The 23,993-nt window shown below is 34.7% G+C and overlaps 1 protein-coding gene across 2 annotated transcripts in view; it reads right to left on the reverse strand.

The window, feature by feature from the left end:
• DYNC2H1 (dynein cytoplasmic 2 heavy chain 1) overlaps window positions 1-23,993 on the reverse strand; it is a 166,929-nt gene that overhangs the window by 51,678 nt on the left and 91,258 nt on the right. For both annotated transcript variants that reach the window (XM_086739589.1, XM_086739588.1), the window contains 7 exons: window positions 19,852-20,012; window positions 15,080-15,205; window positions 12,833-12,943; window positions 10,730-10,885; window positions 9,455-9,530; window positions 7,157-7,368; window positions 5,214-5,318 (listed from right to left, as the gene is read on the reverse strand). In XM_086739589.1, the coding sequence (XP_086595715.1) occupies window positions 5,214-5,318; window positions 7,157-7,368; window positions 9,455-9,530; window positions 10,730-10,885; window positions 12,833-12,943; window positions 15,080-15,205; window positions 19,852-20,012 (947 nt within the window). The remainder of the gene's footprint in view (window positions 1-5,213; window positions 5,319-7,156; window positions 7,369-9,454; window positions 9,531-10,729; window positions 10,886-12,832; window positions 12,944-15,079; window positions 15,206-19,851; window positions 20,013-23,993) is intronic.

Here is a 23,993-nt window from a genome sequence, read left to right on the forward strand (position 1 = left end):
GCTCCTGGGTTGAGATAAGGACAGGGAGACCACCCAGCAATTACCGTCATTGGCAAAACAGACTCGACTTGGGGAAATTAATTTAATTTACTACAAATCAAATCAGAGTAGGATAATGAGAAATAAAACCAAATCTTGAACACCTTCCTGCCATCTCTCCCTTCCTCTCAGGCTCAACTTCATTCCCAACTTCTCTACCTCCTCCCCTCGAGCAGTGCAGGGGGACAAGGAATGGGGATTGTGGTCAATTCATCACACGTTGCCTCTGCCACTCCTTCCTCCTAACTCTCTTACCCTCCTTCACCATGGTACTCCACTGACGTGAGACAGCCCTCCATGAACTTTAAAAAGTAAGTTTCAGTTATGCATGCACAATCACCCCAAAGGTCCTAAAAAGCAGAATGCAAGTCCACAGACTTGCTTTCCAGTTGCCATTCCTGGGATGGCAGATATAGAAGAATCAAGATGCTGTGCTAGGATACAGAGAGACTATAACTATCCTGAATCCTTGCATGATATGTGTGAGCAATTTGTCCATGAAAATATTGAAAACAACCTATTCTTCAACCTTATTGAGACTTACCTGTATCATATGAAGTCTCTGTGAAGCTTTATGAATCTGTACACATAAAACAATGCTGAATTCCTGATGCAAGATATTACTAAAATTATTATACACAGTGTTCTATATAGAAGTTAGCATTAAGAAAACTAAATGCTAGCCATATTAGCAGTCTTGGATAACTTGCCAGTTACTGAATGGCTTTTTTCATAAAATGCTCTACTATATTATTGGAGCATGTTGAGATTAACCATCTGACTGATAAATACATCGCTACTAGTTACAGACTGTAGCCATCTGCAGGCACAATCATTCAACAGGATTTGATGGGATCCACAACACTAACAGAAGGCTTTAAATGCTACACTCTTTAAGGAGTGCCTGTAATGACTAAGTCTGCTGTGCAAAGAAAGGAGGGAGACAAAACAATGGCTCTGCATTTTCCTTTCATCCTCCTAGGGTACCACTAGCAATAAGTCATATTAGTTGCAGGGATGCTAAACCCTGCACAGAACAAGATAGCTTCTACTGCTTTTCCAAGGTGTAAAAATACACTACATAAAGCAACTAAGGACGAAACAAAAAAATAAAAAACCTCCAAAAAAGTAAGCCATGTTGCTGAAAAGATCACATCTATTTAAGTCAAATATTTTCTTAAAAATAAAATGGCTCTTACCAGTATGCATGCAGTATTCACACTCTCTGAAGTAGACTACAGAATATCATAAAACATAATTTCTAATAATTCATTTAGTAATTACCAATACTAAAATCACACAGCCAGTGATATCCAGCTCTTAAATTAGAATTGAAACTCTTTGCTGGAAAAAAGAAAAACTGTGAATATAATCAGTATTTGCAAGGCTACTGAAAAAAGTTCAGTTCTTTTTAATGCTGCTTTAGGTTTACCTAAATATTAGCAATGCAGTAGGTTACAGAAGAGATCTCTGCATGACTGCAAAATGCTGCAATGTGCTGCAACAAATTTCTCCTACAGCAAGGTGTATTCCTACAGCAATACAAATTATTATTCCTATATGTGAAAAATGATAATGTTCATAGGAAGTCACTCTAAAATCTACATTTCTATTATTTAAGTATTCCATCCTGTGTAGTGAAACAATGTCAAAACATGGTATCAGATTTCTTGTAATAGAATTTTAGTTTAACTTAATGATTAGTAGAATAGATCACAGTGTTATCTGTTTTAATACTATCTTTAAATTATTTTGAACTGATAAAAGATTGCTAATTACAATTAACTTAAAACCAATATATATCTGAATGATTATTTTAAATCTCTGAGCCTACACATACACTTAAAGTCAAAATTGTTGTCAGTTGCTTTAAACAAGTAACTCCAAAGTAGGTATGTTTTTAAAAAAAAATACTTCCCCTAATCCTGAGTTCAGTGGTGTGGATGATACAATTCTGTGCATCTCTGCATAAGGAAGAAGAGGTTATCAAGAATACAGACTGAGAAATTATAATGGCTAGTAGATAACAAACTATGCACAATAGTTTTAATGATAAGAGAATATACCACATACTTAGCACAGAATCAGTGACGTAGTGGACATGATATTAAATTTCACCTTTCTGGTGCTAGTGACATGGTGACTGAGCCGGTAACAACTTATTTCTCGCTACCTTATCAATTCAGCTTTTCTCTGCTTTACCTTGGTAATGGATTTATGAGAAACACTCCTGTGAGAAGGCAATCATTCAATTTCAGATTGTGAACCATGGGAACACCTATGGATCTAAGACAACTGTCAAAGTGTCAGAAATGGAATGGAAGTAGGATTCATAGTTAGGCAGAAACACAATTCAAGAAAAATCTTCCATTTCTGTTACTTAAATTGCCTAAGACTTAAAGAAGTACCACGAACTATAATAGGAAAGATAAGGAAATCTCTCATTTGACAAAGAAACATCTCACAGAATTCTAACTACAGCAGTCTCATATTTTTCAAGATTGTGAGTCCATAGTTTATAGTTTATAATCAATGCTCTGACACATCAGTTCAGTAGAGTGCGAGTCTGCATGTAAATGTGCTCATTACCTGTTTCCCTTCACACAGGAACTCTGAATCTATTCTGATTTCACGGAGGTTAACTAAGGACTTATTTTCAAATACTAGCATTTTTAACAACTGCAGTTCTTAACAAGTTAAGTAAACACAGCCAAAATAAACAAAATAATCAGCAGCCTACAGTGTATCTGACAGAAACAACAGCATTTAAAGCTGATGTTTATGTAAAAGATTTTAAGACAAAACCAAACAGAGATACATTGAGCCTTAGTGGATTTTTTTGCTTTGTAACAGAGGAGTTCTTGATCTCAGTGTATGACCCTTTGTACCCTCATCCTACTGATTTGCCTTATGTAGTTTTATAGTTTCATGTGCTAAAAATAAAACAAATAATTTTACAATACAGCTACGGATTTAAGTGAACAGATATATTTAAACAAATTCACCAGTACTATATTTTATATTCCACAAATATAACAGTCAAAGGCAATCTTTATTTTTTAACAGATCAAAGGTTTTATACCAACAACAAACTTCTGTACGGAGCCATTTCTAGGCGAGTGTGAGCAAATAACTAGATATTTTTTTAAAAAAGTGTAATTTTAAGTCTTAAAGTTATAGGGAAATTCCATTTATAGGGAACTTCCAATTGATTTTGCCAAGAAAGGTTGGATCAAATGATCACTGAGGTTCCTTCCAACCTGGTATTCTATGATTTAATATTTTCTCCCCCTATAACTTGTCCTTACACAAGACAGCATGACAGGGCTGTGCAGAAAATTAAAGTGAGCCTTCATATACAGATGAGTTCACTTCGCAGCTCTGATGCAAGATTCTCAATTCAATCATCTTTCATATTATCTGATGCAATTAATTTACCCATCAAATAAACTATGCTAGTCACTAGTTCAAGATTTGTACTGTTTACCTGCACTTCTACATTAATTGCGTGCTCTCATCCAGACTTAAATAAAAAGCGATGAAAAATATACAGAATAAAGAACTTAAGCTTTGCCTCAAAGTCCTAAACTTGCTCCATATTTGAGCTAAAAGGTATTAGAATGCCCAGCAAACCTGAATAAACAAAAGGTGGACTTTCACTTGCATTGGTATGAGCATTACTGATTTTCAGCTTGGGCTGAGGTATAGCCACTTCTTAGTCGAACTCCCTAGACTCCAGGCTTTAGTGGCTCAATTCAGTTGTCACACATAATGCCATTTGAGACTCTTTCTGTTATCTAAGAAAATGTTATGGGTAGGCAGATATGACGGAGGACTGCCAGATCCATGCTTTACTAGATCAGGGCACACAAGCAGTAGGAATCAGTTGCTTAACGCTGGCTTCTAGTGTCATTTTGCCCCTGACTTCCAGCTGCTAGCCCAACAAGAAAACGTATTTATTGGGTCCTGTATCATATTTGGCAGCTCCTAGTAGATGTCTTAAATATACTAGGGCATTTCCAGATGATACAAGACACCAATTTTTAGGCAACTGAATTGACACTGAAGGGAAGTGAGAAAATATTAACAATGAAAAACTTTGTCGAACAAATCAGGCAACGTATTGATGATTAAGACATCCAGACTTCAAATCACTCCATCTTTTTCCTTCTTAGATTGACAAAATAAAAGTTATGAGGAGAACAAGAGAGACATTCAGTATTTTCTGAATGGGTTCCACAAAGGGTGAGAAGTATAGCTGCCCCAGCTGTGCCATTAATAGTACTCAGCATAACGGGTGACCTAGGTCACTCACCCAAGCTGAGCCTTCTACATACAATTCTAGAACAAACATGAAAAATCTTTAATCATTGCCTATTGCTCCAGTACAAAGATAACTGCATTCTCACATATTAAGCATCTATTCAAATCTAGACTACAATTAAATGATTGCTGAGAACTCATAACTCTGATCCAGCCATCAGCCATATCTTACAGCTAAAGCAATAATGGCAATATTTAAAATTAGTGATTTTTTAAAATAAGATCTACAAAAACTCTGGAACTTACTTTTCATTATGTTGAGGATTTCATTATGACATGCCTAAGTAGTTGCATGCTATTCTCTAGTGAGAACAATACTTTTTTTTTTTTTTTTTTTTTTCTCAAAATTTTACATTTCTAATAGTAAAGATAGAATTCTGACTACCGGGAGAACTCTTCAGAATTTCTCTCTCAGAAAAAGCATAAGATGTTACCCATATTCTATCTGTTAAACTATTGTATTAGAATTTGGTGACCAAAAGGAAAACCTGAACTTGCTGGGAACAGCAGCTGGAAGAACTATCACATTGACAGGAGTTAGATTAACAGTATAAATAGAACTAGTGAAACTACTTACATATGTAGATATAATTCAGTTCATATTGAAGAGTATTATTGTAAACTTTTTCAATAATTCTTTGTTTATTTAAATCCTAAATAAAGATCTTTGTAAGCAAAGATAATTGTTATTACACTAAAATATTCTACAGATAAAAGTCAACATATTCCAAAAATCCCTCCATTTCCTCTGACTTTCTTAAGGAAATTCATATTTATGAGCAGGTGGTTGGGTTCTCTAGCTTATACTGGACACAGAAAAGATTCAGAGGTCAACAAAAAAGGAAATTTACCTGGGAACTGATCATACGTTGTGATGAACGAGCAATATTGGCAGGCAGGCCAAAAAAGTCAGGTTTATCATCTTCTGGAAGGCTTTCAATAATATTACGATAATCCTGCATTAGAAGAAAAGGATAAACATAACCGAAGGAATTTTTTGTTCAGCTCATAAAATTAACAGTGCATGCTGAAAAGAATTTCATTAAGCGCACTGCATAACACAAAGATTAAAATAAGTGTATACCACATGACATAGCTTGGTAATCTTATTTATAAATTTCTTAATTTTATTTTAAAAAAATATCTTCTTTTATAGAGTGTTCCCACTCTAAAAGGGCAAAAAGCAATTCTGATTACACTGATGCTATCAACTGAAAAGAAAAATATGCTGAGACTGTCTCTGAAAAGTTACAATACTTCTGTTGAAAATTTAGAAGTAAGATTAATGACAATATAAGAAAGAAAAAAAATTTTGGCATTTCAAATTTGTATAATAGAGCACAATACATATTTCTAAAACGAAGAGCACTCACTTCTATTTAAATCTATTAAGATGTTATCACTTAAAGAAAGTTAAATCATTTAGGCAAAAATAGGTTTGCACGATCACTGGAGATGCAGAATGGCATCGATAGTGGTTATATTGTAAGAGTCACTACTGATGCTGCTTGTGTACAAAATAGAAAGAAGTCTTGCATACTAAAATAGACCAATAGTGTTGGATGTCTCTTATTATGTATTTAAAGGCAAAAATATTTACTGTTTGAAAGCCTGACTGCATCCTAATTTGTTATATCATGTGCATTTTGTCCTTTGCTTGCAGAAGCACGTCCTAGGTGTGCACGATTTACTTTGACATGGAATCTCACTTCAGAGGTAACAACAACAGGAGACTTCAACACCAAACACTGAGGGAACACTATCTGGCAAGAGATACTATTCCAATTAACTTAAGTAATCAAACTTAGTTTTATTATTAATGTTCTACAAATCAAAACCACTTGCAGAAAAATATTTAAGACATAGAAGTCTAACATAAATAATCATATAACTATAAGAAACTGAGAGATATTAAAGGCAGTGCAGGCAAGAAGAAAGGTTCGTCTATTTGACCATATTATCTAAAAGAATAGAGACCAGCCTGGTTTGTTTATTCCTTCCCTCTTTATGATATCTGTAGATAATAGCCATCTATAGAAAACAGCCATCATATTTAAAGTAAAAAATAAACAAACTCCAAATGTAAACAGTGAGAATCCAAGTAGAGAATGCCAAATGACAGCAACTTATTTTAACTGGCATATTCCATTTACATCAACTCATGAGAGGAGTCCTTCATTAAAATGAAAATGAATCTTAATAATAGTAACAACAACAATAGTATGTGAAACGATAGGGAGAGATCAGTTCTTTAGACTCTGTTGAACTCCCTCTTGTTTATGCTGAAGGAATATTAAATAAATATCAGAATCCAGATTTCTCTCCAAATAAAATGTCACACACCCTCCACGGCATGTTAGGAGGTTATGTCAGAATGTTGGTATTTTTTGTAAATAAGGAGATATATTTAGATTTTCCTATTTCACCCATAAGTTATAAGAACATTTAGCAGTCTGTCCAAAAATGCTATTATGTTAATATACTAAGTTATATAAAAATGTAATATCCTTCTTTGTCATAAGTCAACCCAATTTCTTTTACTCAGTTCTTCATAGCGATGCTGCTCTGCACCACAGTCCAATCAGGTATCATAAAAAAGAAGACTGACTGAACAGACTAGCAGAATAGTTCTGACAATTTAAGAATTAGTGCTCCACACAAAAGAAGTCTTAAATAAACAGAGGTATCCTTTGGATTGTAATTCCGGTTCTCTCTGCGGAATTATTTCCAAGAATAAATCTTGAAGATAACTTATGTCAGTTTCTATATTAGGTGATACAAGAGATATACTTACCAAAATACTGCAGGAATTCGGTAAAGAGATCGAACATGGGAAACTAGTCATCTTCTTGCCTCTAGCATTTAAACTTCCAATGACTTGTGAATTAAAAAGCTGCTCCAAGTAGGACCGAAGAACTCTCATATCAAAATAATTATCTACACGACCTCCATAAATTGCATTTTCAAACAAGCCATGCACAAATTCCCACTGAAAATCTTTGGAACCTATAGATTAATTCATATTAGTTTTATATCAATGGATAGCATTGCATTATAAGCATTTTTTCTTGTCATTGCAGTTCTTCAGTGAAATTAAAAAATACAAACACATCAAATAATTCATTTCTAATTGGTTTTCTTCTATATTACCACATACTAAATGTTGCAGAAACTTCAATGCATTTGTAAATATTTGTCATTGATAAAAGAAACACTTACTGTTTAAAAATGAGTTATTAGAAATATTACTCAAGTCTTGAAGTGCTTTTTATTGTAGATAAATCAGTTGGCTATATGTATTTCAGAAATTATGTTATTAAAATTTTAATTATGAGCTCCTCTGTCATAAATAAAAAGAATTTCCCTTGTTCAAAAGTTTATACAGTATTTTGTATCACAGTACCATCTGATGTCAGAAAATAAACCAATTGATTGAACCAAAACCAGGTCATGCTCAGAATAGATAACATTACTGGAAACGTCACCTTTCAAACACAAAGAGGTCCATGTAAATCATTATAAATTAGACAACACAGCATGTTACTATTAGTTTCCTGGTCAGATTGACGTTGCAATTAGATTACTCTGGCTTAGCTATATCCCACAAGTTCAGAATAACTTATTTTCCTTCCCTTCTATCACAGTTGTCCAAAATAACTACATGGGACAATGATCTACTTATATCATCTAGCTTTCATATGCAGGTAAAAACTTCATCAGAAGGGTAATTCTTAAAGTTCCTTGAAAAAAATAAAAAAAGGGAAGCAGCAATTACTTTAAGGGTGTTTTATTGATGGTAACTATTGTTTCCAAATACTTCAATAATTCCTTAGTAAGAAGAGCTATCTTCACAGCAATAGTTTATGTTTAATGATTATCATCGATAGTTAATGTTTCAACCTCTTCACATCGCTCTGTGTTTCAAATCTGTATAACTAAACTCCAATTCCAGAAGTATTAATCATCCATGAATCTCATTTAAGTCAATGATCATATACTATCTCTAAATATCAGTTCCTAACTCTACCTTGAAATTATGTAAAATGCAAAGATATTTTTAAAATTACCTTTTTCATATTAACTGATGTTAAAAAAATTACTATGCTACTTAATAGAATAATGAAATGAGCTCTATCTAACACTGAGCTTCAATATGAAGAATTAATTCATATGCAATTCATTTATTCAATATATGGGGGAGCTCACACTGGGAAGGAACGGAGACAGAAGATATCACCTTCCAGGCATTCCTGTATTTCTTGTTTATTCCTCTGAACTTAAGAAGCTGAGCAGAATAGCTCTTGGCAAAAAGAGATTACTGGTTTACCCAATCTCCCAAAAATGGAATTAGGATCCACCCTGTGTTTCTAGCTTTGCTTACTGGTGATGAGCCTTGCAGCACCTTCACTCTTATCTGAGTGTTGTAGAAAGATAAAGCTCTTCATACAACATCTCTGCTAATGGTAACATGGAACATGGGACACGGTAAAATGGGTCTTGCTTGAATCCAAGGTCAGACGGCACAAGATGGCTTGCATCTATTCAGCTAAATTCTCTTTTTCCCTGAAATAAAGTAACCTTTTATCTGCTGCCTATTGGAAAGAGTCTCCAGGCTCTGCTATCTGACAAACCATACCTTGTCACTTCCTCTGAGAATGCCAATCTACATAAGCCAAACATGTGAAAAAATAAACCTGATCATGGAATAGTTTTGAAGCTGCATCCAGTCCTTATCTGTTTATTAATACAGACATATCCTCAGAGTCTGGATCTACATCCAGAAAAGCCTGATAAAGCCCAAGTACAGCTGATTCAGAGTCAGACTACTTCCCATACTGATGCAGCTACCTAATTAGCTGGTTATGTGTTTATATTTGTGAAAATGTTCCAATTAAAGTTCAAATACAAAATTTAAATATCTTCAAAGCAATCTTTAAACAGAATAGTCCCACTCCAAACAAAACAATCATGCAAAGTAACTAATTTATAAAAATTCCCATGAAAGTTTTTAATATTCTAAAAATTTAAATGAGAGATACTCAGAAAGTTTATGCTACAGAGGTGAGAAATCTTTCCATAAGAAGTGACTTACCCTCAAAAAGTCCATCAATAATATCAAAACCAGCACGGAGATCAGACAGAGAAAACTCATAAAACTTGGTCCAACCCTATAATTAGAAAAAAACCCAAGTATTTAATTAGTCATACAATTACAATCATGCAGTAAAAGCAGTGTAGTAATTCAGGTGATCATTGAATACTGTATAACAATACTGAATGAAAAAAAGAGACAACCTATGTCCTCTAAAGTCCATCTTTGGAAACATTCATTGGAGGTAGTATTAAAAAAATCAGCTCTGCTAATACATTTAATTTTACATACTTATACAAACTCTAGTCCATTGAGTAAGATAAATGTAAACTTAAGATTCTTTTCTTTCCTAACAGTATTTACTTCAACTAATTGGTAATTTTAAGCAAAACATAAAATCATCACTAAGTCTCCACATGAGACAAACACAGTTACAGTCGAATTAAGGAGAAAGTAGTAATCCTATCTTTTGTCACTTGGAAAGCTGGTGGTAAATGAACATGAATTTGAAATGAACTCTCAAATGAGAGCTCATGTATCAGATCAGTACTTTAAATATTTTCACACAAAGTCAAAACTAGCAAAAAAACTCAAACACTCCAGGCTCTGCAATATCAAATCTCTCAGATGACAGGTTAATTTCACCATTAGTCTAAATAAAATAAACAAGACATAGAACAGTTTGTTTGTTGGGGTTTTGCTCTGTTTAATTTAAGCATCTGCAGCTAGAAAATAATGTTTGCTTTGAATAAAAATTTATCTAAGGAAAAAACACATCACAGTCTCTGTAAACTATTATAATCACCACAAAAAAATAGTAAATTCCCTTGTTGTTCCTTCTTCTTGAACAGGAGAACAAACAGGGTTTGTAGACAGTATCATCTCTTCCTTCTCACTAAAGCATCTCTTTTGTCAAATCTTCTAATCAACTGTGTTTGTTTCCAAAATATTTTTCTCCTATCCCAAGCAAACAGGATTCTCAGAATTTTTGCCATGGGACCTCACTCCTGCATCAGTATCAGTTAGTACACAAATGACAAAATAACCCCATGCAGGCAGTAGCAATTTTCAGAGGGACAGGAAATTAGGCTGCCAAGATCTTATTTTGCAATTGCAATTAATTGCAGTTAATTCAGAGACAATAATGAAGGTAGGCACCAGAAGTGTCCAAGTGTTTCTCACCTTTGAACATGACCCAGCATATACAAACACTTTCAAGTATAAAAGCTAATAAACAGAGTATATTTTTCAAAAGGTAGCAAAAAAAATGGTTACCTGAGGAATATAATTTCTTCTTTCTTGGCATACAGCATGAAACCATGCTAAACAAAAGAGAGAGTGCGCTCGAGACAAGTTTCCCTTTTTATTAATTTGCTCTGGTGTCCAAGATTCATAAGTTCGCAGGAGATTCTTTTTGAGGCCTGGAGGTGCCTGCATTGGAAGGGAAAACACTGTTCTACACAAAATACTCCTGTGTACTATTTTCTTATATTCTAACTTATGATTTAAAACTTAATGAAATGACAAATAGTACTTAACAAAATTTGACAAGGAAAAAAGTCTGCTTGCAATAAATAGCCTAACAACAGGATGATCTTATATTGAAAATAACTTCAACACACTGAAGGGAACTGTAACCAGGACCAAATGACAGATGGACTGAACTACACTAAAATAACTTAGTGAAAGAATAGTACTTTATCAAAATATGTAAGCATAAAAGTAAACTCTTTTTTTTTCAAGAACAAGAACCTTTTTTCTGATATTACAAGCTCAACTACCAATTATAATTTCTTTTATCAGAGCCAACTCGCCTTATGCCATCACCACACTCCGTTAGCTAGCATATAGATATAGTTTGTATGTATGATAAAATGCCAGTTCTCCGATTTAACGGTAGGTAATGTTCACAATTAGTAGAAATAACTGCAGTTAAAGTGTATATAGCAACACAGATTACAGCGCTTAAAAGTAAAAATAACTGATTAGATATCCAGCCATTTTCAAACTATTTGCAAGTGTGAAGGCAAATATAAATTTTAAAGATATTTAAATCATAGTTTCATATTTATAAGAATATTCTTCCTTTCTTTTGAAAAATAATGCTTGTTAATATTTCCATAAGATTACTGTAGTTGCATAAATTGCATATGCACAGCTATGGCAAATAATTGCAAAATACTGTAGTCAATTTATGATTTTTTTAAAAAAAAATCTGTATCTTGATTGGTAACAGATAAGGGATGTATCATAACCATACAATAATATATAATGATATAATATTATTAGCCAAGACATTGGTTATCTTTGCCCTTTCATGATAATAAAATAATTACAACAAATGAAAAGGTAAGAAAAGGATTTAGAATATTGCATCAGTGCAAAGTTCCAATTATTCCAAAGACAGTGGGATTAGTAACTTCAAGAAGCTGGATGAAAAGAAATGTGACGATCCTATACAGTCCTGTAGCTTCTGTACCATTAAAGACCTCAATATAAGCAAGAAGGTAATCCAGAAGATTAAAGATATCCACAGTCAATATAAAAGTTTAACAATTTTGGCTTCTTGAAAGTCAGGAACGTTGGACTCTAAAAGGTCAGAGTTTCTTAGTTTAGCTGTAGGCAAAAGCTCCACACCCCATAACCAATTCAAGAGTTAGTAGCATCCCTATCCATCATCTCCATAACGGACATTAATACATAAGTGCATTAATGATTAGAGCACTTTCCAACAAGTTGGAGGAGCACGGTCCCAGTTATTCCTTAGGTTGACCCATTTTGAAAGCAAAGCTCACAATTTTTAGTAAAGGTCTTTAACTATGTTCCACTGCATGGGAGGAGAGACATTTTTGTTGAAAGGGTCTAGTGAATATAAAGCTATGGGGCCAAAAAGATAAATAAGGAAAAGAAAGTGTGATTCTGTGATCTTCAGATGAGGACATTCATCAAGAAGGAGGAATTCCTTGTTTTTCATCCACGCTCCAGTACCTGCGTAGGTTTTTGCTTTTAAGAAACACTGATTAAATGCATGCAAGAATCTGGAGCACAAAACAGAACAAATACTTCCCCTAGGTAAATTTATTTTCAGTTCAGATTTTAAATTAGAAAAAAACATCTAGAAAGAAATTCTACAAATCTTCCCTTTAAAGCATAGCTTCTGCAAATTTCCACATATACATTACAAATTATCATCAAAAAATCTTTCAAGGCAAATTCATAGCATTTTTTGTATTACACCTAATAGAAATACAAGGCAAAACCAGTTATGTAAATAGTCCACATTATCCAAACTTTATTCTATCTAAATATGTAGTTTACTATACATCCAAGCTTCATTCATTATAAACATGTAATACAAGTTTTCCAAACAGATCTTACTTCACAAGTTATTTTCAGACTTGACTGAAGCAAAATTGGAGTAAATTTTGGATGAACTTCAGTAGTAAGCCAAAGACGAAAGTTTGGTTGAGGCTGTAATGTATTCAGTTCCTATTAAAGAGATGTTATATATCAAAATAGGTTTTGGGTTGGTTTTTAATATACTGAACACTATTTACAAAATTATAATATCCTAAATTAGAAAGTTAGGCTTGTCTAAAAATGCTTTAGTTATTTTTACAAGAAAGGTTATTCAAAAGACTATAGTTCAAGATGTGCTGCCTCCACACATTCTATACGCTTACTGTGCTCAAGTTCAAAGTTCATCCTAGCTGTGTCAGAATATTTACACCTCCCCCCTAGATCCTAAATTTAGAGCATGAAAATATATAGCAGTTCTTTTAAGTTAAACTACTTCTTTAAGTAAAAAAACACCAGAAAGCTACATAACAAAAGATGAAGGCTTGGAACACGGGGTGCATATCAACAACAGATCTCAATTACTTTCAACAACTGCATATCTACATTAGTTCCTTTTTCTTCAAGTGTTGATTGTATGCACAGGTCACGTATCATGATTCACAGAAAACTGATGATAGGAAAATGGAGTTCTAAGAGAATAAATATTGTCAAATGCTATTTCAAATATAAAAACTTCACTGAAATGTATGAAAACATAATGCTGGTGCTTTATGTGCATCTGAAACAGACATACTTTCCACTGAAGATACCAAAGTTGCTTGACAACTGACTTGAGAACAATTTATTTCAACAGTTTTGTTTCTGTGCCTTGGAAGAAAAATAGCTCAAAAAACTCTTAACAGTTTTTCTCTCAATCTATTCGTTTTGATTACCTCTAAAACATAATAACAATAATTTTGTTTTCAGTGTTTTTAGTAAAGACAACAATTCTATCAATTTCTTAAATTAAAAGAAAACAAGGAATTTACATGCTGGTTCAAGTGCAATCATCTGCAGCATGCACTCGCTGATATACTGTATTTGGATAGAAGACAGCTAAGGGCAGTCAGCTGTAAACTGATACTTGTGAAGGTAGCATCTTCATATTGCTGAAGTTCACCTTGACAAGAAAACTTATTTAATCTTCTTAAATGGCAAGACTGTGAGAACTAAATTTATGTACCTGGATGGAACTGAATTATAAGTAAGTAGATCTCTCTTAAGAGGATGTTTGAACATATTAATTACATAGCCTCACACCTGCTAATGGTACGCAAAACAGACAAGGGGATGTGCTGAGTCGAACATCAGCAAATCTCAGTCTATATTAAACTCAGCACAAAGTTTAACACATTCAATATTATGTTTTTGTGCAAATAATAAGAAACTTCTGATACATATCCATATTTTAATACTTACAAGATCTGAAATTTTAAAATTAGTAAGAGGCTTACCAACACTTCCTTACTGCTCACTATCATACTTGTACTAGATGACATAAATCAGTGCTATCTCACTTTGCCTTTCCATTTTTTAAAAAATGGCTTATAAGAACATTAAAGGCACATGCATACCACATGGCATAGAAGATATACTCCAAGTTCACATGCATGGAGTGCACTTTACCGACAATCATTAGAAAGTGGAAAATTAAGATTGCAGTAACTCTTGATACAAATTCCTCACCTTTCTTTTTTTGAGTAGGCTTTGTGGATTTCACAGTGATACACACGTAAAGTCACTTTGATTTAGTTACCAAGTTAATGATTTTACATGCCATAAGTAAGAATGTGTTTCTATAAAACATTAGACATTTCAATTTCAAATTAGCAAGAACTTCTTAGTGACTCATACACAAGCTACACTTAACAAAAAAGAAGTACTAAAAAGAAAGTCCTAAAACAGCAGGAGGGGAGGAGGTGGGCAGCAGAAAAAAAAAAAAAGGCAAAAAAAAAAAAAAAGGCAGAATAAATTTAAGCATACATTGATTCAGAGTTCAGCAAACATGAGCAGTATCCCATAAAGTACCAAACTCCTAATAGGAGCATTTGCTCACTCATTGTAGCACAAATACTCTACTTTGTATGAAAATTAAAGCACTTCCACAATGGAAGGAGCTGCTTAAGTCTGAAGCATTTCACCTTATTCACAATTGAGAAAACTGCAAAGATTTATTTTCAAATTGTTGGAATTTTAAACATTACCACGGAAATGCCTGAAATGCTTCAGAAATGTTGCATACTAATTTCACCTGGTTTCCAATACATTCTTCTTAGTTACCCTCACCTTTTCCAAAACAGGAAGCCAAGATGTAACAAGATGCAGGTTCTTTAAACACAGCCATTCCCCATTGTGTGCACATTCTTTCAAAGTTTGAATAGCCAGGTCAGCTTGGCCTTGGCCCATTGCAATCTGAAACGACAGACAAAGTTCTATTAGGAATTTATCATACTTCATTTAGCAGCTAAATACAAAACTGTGTTTCCAAATTAGAGGGTATATGTAAGAAAGATGGTGTACTAAAGATAACCAGAATTTTCTCTAATGTGATAAGCTACTAAAGTAGGGAAAAGATAAAGGAAAATATAGTTTTCACTTTGCAACCTGTCTAACCAGAATTTCTTAAGAAACAACATTACCTAGTCTTTTTACGGAAAAAAAAATGTACATTGCTTAGTGACAGTGATGGCATTCCCTGGGAACTCAAAAAGTAATTTAAATATCAGTGAGTAAACTCTATTACTGCAGAACTGCTGATACAATAAAAACAAGAGATAAATGAGAACAAATTTGCTTTTGACTGTAAGTTAGGAGTACTTCCTTTGAAGAGAAACACTCAATTGCGTATTAATATCAGTGAAGAGCTAAGGCTGCTCTGTTTACAACTAGGAAATACAAATAGCTTCACAAACAGCCTTTTCTACCATACTGCTGCTGAAATAAATTTGTATCTTTAAATTATAAATGGAAATACAAAGATTCAAGAGTGAATTGTCAGATAAATTAGTGAAAACTGAAAATAAGGAAACTACTTGTTCTATGGCACGATTACTGCAACAACTGATGTTAGACTGTTGTTAGAGCACATGTACCTTAGTTCTCCCTTAGAATCTAATTGGAAGCTATACATAACAAAATACCTGGAACCAAACAAGTTGAAAAGAAAGTGGTCTTTGCCAATGTGAAAAGTCTTGTCTTAGCATTACTGCTATTAGAACTATTGTGATTATTATTACTTCATCAAATATCCCTTAAGAGGAAATCCATCCTGTCTTTTTATCCTAAAACTGTACCAAATCAAAGAAACTTGGGGCCTTTGATGATGACACAGAGCTTTAGATGACGATACAGAGATATTCTCTGCCTACAAAAAAAATGAGTAAAATATCTTGAAATAATTTTAAATAGACAAAAGAAGATAACTGAAAGTCACCAGACAATATGGTAATACACCACGCAAATTTAGTGGTCTGTTCTTTATCTCATATGAGAAATGACTCAACAGAGAAGAAGAATCTGATCTTCTATGTTCTATTCAAATTGCATGAGAAAATGCAGGAAAAAAAAAAAAGCAATAACAACAAACTATTCTCATTAGTAAGACAACTTTCAGATTATTTAGCTTTGAGTACCACTCATGAATCAAATACCATACCATGTTACATTTTAAAAGTCCAATATGTAAACAATATTTAGAGATAAACAAAAAAAGCTATGTGGCAGCGTAAGAAATATGTATCCTGAAACATTCACAGCTAGATAAGCTGGCAGTAGGATCTAAATCTTTACAATTTGATGGAAAAAATACATTACATTAGTGCACATTCCAGGAAAGGAACAATTTAATTTCAAGGACTATTCAAAAACAACATTAAACTTGACATTTTCCATTTCTATGCTAACCAGTGATCAGCTAGATAACAACTCCCCTCCTCCGAATATTTCAAATGACAGAAGGAAACAATGTTTTAGAGAAAGGTGTAAAGTATATTGGCACTGTGTATCAGGAATATTAGAAAACCACTTGTATCACAATAATTTGAGTTGGAATGGATCCTGGAAGGTCTCTAGTCCAATCTCCTGCTCAAAGTAGGGCTAGCTATGAAAGATCAGACCAGGAGCTGAGGACTTTGTCCGGTGGATTCTTGGGACCCTCCAAGGACGGAGACTACACTGGGAAATCTGTTTGACTGTTCTCCTGGTGAAAAAATGTCTCCTTAGTTGTAACCTGTCTTATTACCACCTGTGCCCATTGCTTCTTTCCACCATGCCTGATTGCAGAGTCTGGGTCCGTTTTCTTAGTGACCTTCTTGCAGCTATTGAAAGACTGTTATTAGGTCATTACAAAGACTTCTCTGCTGGCAGGGCACATGCTGTCTCAGGTCCAGTTTGTCATCTACAAAAACCCTCCAGTCCTTTTCAGAAGAAGGGCTCCCCATCCAGTCTATTGTCTGTATCACTACAAGGGTTTCTTCCTTCCCAGGGGCAGGACTGCACATTTCTTGAGTTTTGTAAAGTTCCTGTCAGGCAAGGAAAGCCAAGGACAGTTGTGAGCTCATTGCTCAGTGGGGTATGGCACACAGTGACAAGTCACATGGAAGAGTTGAGGTACTCAATGCCCCTTTAGTCTGAGGTTTCACTGCTGAGGCTTGTTCTCAGCCCTCCCAGGTCTCCCAAATTTACAAGCAGGGATGAAGCAATACCCACGGTAGAGACAGAGAGATTTAGGAATTACTCAAGACATTTAGAAACAAGAAAACCCACAGGATGAGATGGGATGCATCCAAGAGTGTTAAGGGGCCAGCTAATTTCACTCCTTGCTCTCATTTTCAAAAGGTTTATGTTGATCTGAGTTGTCTGCTGATGAAAAAGAAAAACATCACATTTATCTTCAAGAAGGGCAAGGAAGAGAAAGATCTAGGTAATTACAGGCTGGTCAGCCTCCACTCATTCCCTGGTGAGGTTATGGAGCAATTAGAAGCCATTTCTAAACACATGAAGAGCACAGAGGTGATAAGGAGCAGTCAATATAGATTTACCAACAGCAACTCATGCCTAATCGACTTAATTGCTTTCTATGATGAGGTGACTGCCACTGTGGACAAGCGGGTGCCAGTTAATGTTGTATACCTTTAGTAAGGCTTTTGACAGAGTCTCCCATATCCTCCTTATGACCAAATTGGAGAAATATGGGCTGGAGAAGTTAAAAATAAGATAGGCAGACAAAACAGGCGGACTGCTGAGCTCACAGGATGGTCAGTGGTGCAGAGTCCAGCTGGCAGTCAGTTGCTAGTGGTATCCCTCAGAGATCAGTACTAGGACAAATACTGTTTAATGTCTTCATCAGTTACCTGGGTTATGTGACTGGGTGCACTCTCAGCAAGCTAATGGATAACATCAAAGAAAGGGCAGGGAGGGGCAAGCAACCAATATGCTGGAAGGCAGGGTTGCTACTCAGATGGACCTGAACAGGCTCAAGAAACAGGCTGGCAGTTCATGAAGTTCTAAGAATGCAAATGCAAAGTCCTACACCTGGGATGGAACTACCTTGCGCAAGAACAGGCTGGGGTCTGCCTAGGAAGTAGCTCTGGAGAAAAGGAGGCTCTAGTGGACAACAAGTTGAAGCTGAGTTAACAACAGGCCTTTGCAACAAAAGCCAACCCCATAATGGGTTGTATTAGTAAAAGCTTTCAGCAAGTCCAAGGAAGTGATCCTTCCCCTCTCTTTGGAACTTGTGAGACCACATCTAGAGTACTGTGTCCAGTTTTGGGCTCCTTAGTACAAGACAGACATGGTCACACTGAAGTGATTCCAGAGCAGACCACCAACACAACCAGGGCAGACTGAGCAGGGTTTGTTTAGCCAAGCAATCAGGAGACCTTTTTGCTGTCTACAAATACCTGATTGAAGAATGCAGAGAAGACAAAGACAGACTCTTTCAGAGGCACATGGTAATAGCACATAAGTCAATGTACACAAGTTGGAACATGGGACATACTGATTTGATATTAGGAAAAAAACTCTCCTGTGAGAGTGATCAAATACTGGAACGAATTTTCCAGAGATACTGTGGGATTTCCATCCTTGTAAGGGGGACCTCCCAGCTCTGAGCAGGGGATCGAAGTAAATGATCTCCAGAATTCCCTTCCAACCTAGGTTATTCTATGAATTTAACAGTTACAGTAAATTTATTCTTAAAAAAAGAAAAGTTGTTTTCAACACCTCTGCATAGATCCAATTTTGAAGCATACACAGAAAATATAAAGTGACTTCTTAACAGCATGATTCCTGATTAAAGTCTGCCTAAGGGGAATTATCTTCACCCAGTTCAGTTTTGTGTTGAATGCAAAATAGAGAAGAAATCGTATACTATGACAAAAAACAACTGCTATATTGGCTGGGCCAATAGTTTTGGTGTTGTATGCCTATTCCTGAAATCTGAGGGCTTTCCCACATAGTCGATGTTAAAACACTTTTTCAAAAAGACGTGAAATATAAGCGTTCTGTTCAGGAACTCCCATCAACAATTAATTGGTTAACATTTACTTGTAAAATGTCTCAAAATTGTACAGAATTTCACAAAATCCCAAAGCATTCACAAACACTGAATACCTGATTTATGTTTTCTGTTGAAGAAATAAATACACAAGTCTTACAAGCAGACGATATTATGAAGTCTAGTTTTCAGTGGGTTTTTTCCATATTTCTACTACTCCACTCTAAAAAATAAAATGTTTCAGCATATATAACAATTCTCAGTCTCTTTTGTTCCCTTCCATCTATCTTCTCATTTTTCCCTTCTCCAAGTTGGAGGAATTCCTCTTGTGTGGATTCTGCTTCTGTGGGGATCACCAATTGTGTCTCTCTTCTCCAATCAATTTTGCCAATGGAATCAGTGGCTAAACAGACTAGAACAACAAATACATAGACACCAAACTATACTTTTAAACAAAGTTTTCACATACTAACTTCCTTAAAAAGCAAGGTAAAACAGATATTACTACTGTAAAATTTTAAACATTGTGTTTTTTTAATCATTATGCTTATCAAAGACTGACCTGATGGTAGCACTCAGTACTTCTTTCAATGCTGGCAAGTTCTTGCAACTCTTGAGAAGGATCAGCACCAGGAGAAATAATTATCAAGATGGGCTCATTTTCCAGAGTCTCTTTATACAGACGTTTCAAATTCAGAGGCGATGGAGATAATTCTTTTATTCCTATAATTAGAATTAAAATTATTATGGAAATAAAGCAACTACACAGGATGGAGTGCTTCATTAACCACTTTAGAGGGCATCTGCCTGTCAAAGTTCTGTTCAATGGAGACCACAAAACTGGTCCTACAGTGAGAAAAAAAATCCTTTCAATATGCAGGTAGAAGGCACCCTATATCGATAAGAAAAAGACACAGGCACTGAGACAGCACCTGGACTTCCAGCTTGACAAATATAAACTGTAGTCTTCAAGAAAACATACAAAAGGAGAAGAGCTGGAATACAAAAATATGAGAAGATACGCTATTTGCTAAAACTAATTGCAGTGTGTACGTTCACATGCAGAACTTCTCTCCTGTATTGTCCTAAGAGTCTTAATTACTAGACTTTGTCTTTACACAGTTCTTGGTATTACAATCACTTTAGTCTATTATTTGGTTTAATATACAACTTAATATTTATAACGTTGACCTAGTATAGGCAAGGCATTTATACACGAGTCCAAAGCTATGTGTGTAAGAGTATTATAAACAGTGTTAACCACATCTTTAGACTGATCCTTAAATGGTGAAGTGTCAGGTGCAACGGGAAATCACAACATAAAGCAAGACAGAAGAGCCCAGATCAGTGACATCTATGCTACACCTACTAAAAGATGCAATATACATTTCTTTGAGGCCAGTCTGCTTTCGGACTTGAGCTATTATTGCCATGTAGAACAACAGTATATCATTTGAACAGAACAGGTCAGATTGGCAAAGGTTAGTAGGAGGTCTGGGCTCTCTGCACGTATCTGTACACAGATTCTAATGGAAGCAACTACACAGATAAAGTCACTATCAATCCAAATGCTTTAAAAATTAATTAAGTAAGACTAATTTTGGAAAATATTTTAATTTTACATTCATTAGGTGTGCAGAGGTAATATAAGCAAAGATAAATATATAAACTGAGGCCATAAGGCAATTGATACGGGCAACTCCCTTGATGAGTCCTGCTGCTCACTGCCACAATAAGCCCTAAACCCTAGAAGACCCATAAAATGATACTGAAATTAAAGTAGGGCTCTTCAATGCTGGACTGAAGCATGGTCAGTGAGAAAGACTCCCCTGGGACTCTTAACTGTCAGAATCTCAAAAACATCTGATAAACATCTGCAAGTTGTTTCTGAATGAATTCTGTGTTGGCCAAACTTGGATGCATTTTCAGAAGGCCTAAAAAAAGCTTACACTTCGAATGAAAGCTGCCCAGCATACTAGCTTTCTAATTATTCCTCCAAACTGAGCTTATAGTAACATTTTTCACAAATACAAGCTACTCTAGATTTAACATTCCCTTCACTAACAGAATAAATGGAAATAGCTATGTTATTGGTGGGGAAGGGAGAAAGAAAGAAAACAGATAAATCAGCTAAGAAAAAAAAATGAAACTTGATATATAACTAGGAATTGTATTGGTTTTTTTCAACTATAGTCATAATGCAAGCTACTTGAGTCACTCTAAGCAATAAAAGAAAAATATCAGGAAGTAGAACATGATAGCTTTCTCTAGGGTAAGAATGTTTATTTTAGTTAGCTTTTACGAAAGAGCATTTACAATGCTGAAAGCAGAAGACAGCATTATGTCTATAATTAGAAAATTCAACATCAAATGGTTTTTTTTGTGGATGAGGAACTCAAGGAAGAGTATTTGTGATACATTCTGATATTTGGGCTATAAACCACTGTCTTGCACCTTAAGCAAGTTTCATCTCATCAAATTCCTCCCTACTGAGCTGTATTCACTGTAACTATATTACACTGTTGAGCTATTAAAATACAAATGTTTCTATATTAATTTAATATAAATATTAAAACATTACATAAAGCATTATTAGAATCTAATCACTAGCTACATAAGCAATAAAGATATATTGAGAATCTTAACACCAAATTTTAGATCAAAATTTGATTAAAAGTAAGGTTTTGGAAAGGTAAATTTTAAGTTTTATTAACTTTTATTTCAGTGAAGAAACTAATTTTGAAAATCTTCACTACTGTTGCAAATCCTATGGAAGAGACAGGACTAAAATGATCTGTTGAAGTCAACAGGCAGCAAGGACACAAAACCCAAGTGGAGATCTTTCTGGCCACTAATTAACATTGTGGAACAGGCGTAACACAGTGCTCCAGATATTCGTTACTACATGGAAATGCAAAACAGATGTACAAGGTCACATAAGGCAAATCCACTGGGTCTTTTAAGCACTGTGTTATTACTTCCAGTCGAAAAATCCTGGAGACAAAAAATGCTACTCACTGCAGAAGGTTTAACTATAGGCTTGTGATGTTCTTATACTCTTGCCGTGACATTTACTATTTGCCATTGACAAAGACAGTAACACGCTAGACAGACCTCTCTTCTTCACCTGTTCAAACATTCTTCAGTTTTTGTCCCTAAGACTGCTTTGCTGCTACAAACAGGTGCACGGAATATATTACAATCAAGATAAACTAGACACTGTTGGTTGTATTATTACTTTTAACAGTGCAGGCAGAAGACAAGCAGATTCCAGAGAAGCTTAATTAATTAGGTGTTTTGATATCCTACATAACTGTTAACTGGGAACTACTGTTTGGCCTTGCATTAACAAGGGAATACAACAAAAAGCTACAGTTGAGCAACAGACAGATGTGTATACACCTGCAACTTAAGTTACTATAACAACGTATTTATGGTAATGATGCTAACTTAAAAGAGGTGCAATTGCAAATGAGTAACTGCCTAGTCAAATATATTGTAGCACTCTTGAGATGTATAATTTAGAAAATTAATACACTGTAAGTTTTTTTTCGATAAAACAGTTTGAGTTTTTAGAAATTTGGATACAATGTTTAGAAAAAGCATAGCTACGCCAAAGGTGCTACTTCTTTTAAGGAAGCTCCAACAAAGTGAAATATAAAAAACCCACAATACAGCCGTGTCTATTCCTGGCTATTACAGTCAGAATTATGTTTAGAGAACTGAAAAAAAGAACTCCAGTCTTTTCAGGGTCAATCAATAAGCACTGATATTCCAGATAATAATGATGCGGTCAGAGGGGGAATTCCTGACATACTTTTCTGCCTCCATGTTCCGTTCTGATGGAATTTCTTAAATCTTACTATCCAAATTGACATCCTGACATGAGAAGAAATGCTTATGTGAGAGCAAATAACTTTTCAGAAAATGTCTGAAGTAGCAGGGAAAAAAAAAATCAAAGGGGAAAAAAGGAACATCTGACATACAAATACAAAGTTTGGCACAGGATGTAAGTGCCACATTTTTTATAAACTGATGAATCAATGAACAACTTCTCACAAAACTTCTCCACTAAAGTTGATGCAATTAAACCAATTTACAGCAGCTAGAAATTGAACTCGAATTGCTTGCTAATATTCCTTCTGTTGGTGATCTTTACACAGCGAATCAACATACAAAAATATCAGTAAATGCATTATTAACAATTCCAATACACAAAGCAGGAGAGGGTTGGTTTGTTTTTTTTTTTTTTAATTTTGGCAAGGAATTTTACTTTGGCCTAGATGCAATGTGACCATGAGAGCTCTGGTCTACTTTACAGAAAATGGTCTGTGAGAATAAAACACAGCCTACACTGATTTTCTTTCTGTGTATCTCTACGGCTTTTTTGAAGAATATGAAAATGTAGGTAATTAAAATCAAGCCTCTTTAAATATTATTTCTGATGTAGACAGACTCAAAAAACTAAGTTAAAGCAAATATGAAAAAACCTCAACTCTATGAGCGATATGGAATTAATTGGGAGTATACTGTCAATAGGATTTTTGTTAACATGATGCATTTCATTGTAACATGTAAAACAAAGAAATAAGCATAATTTGGGTGGCTGGAAAATACATGTACAGAAAATTCTTATGAACTTTATCTTCAAAATAAATTATTTTAATCCCCCTTCATCCATAAATGTAAAAATATAGTAAAAGA

Source organism: Chlamydotis macqueenii, chromosome 1 (assembly GCF_036417535.1).
Source record: "Chlamydotis macqueenii isolate bChlMac1 chromosome 1, bChlMac1.mat, whole genome shotgun sequence".
NCBI classification, from domain to species: Eukaryota; Metazoa; Chordata; class Aves; order Otidiformes; family Otididae; genus Chlamydotis; species Chlamydotis macqueenii.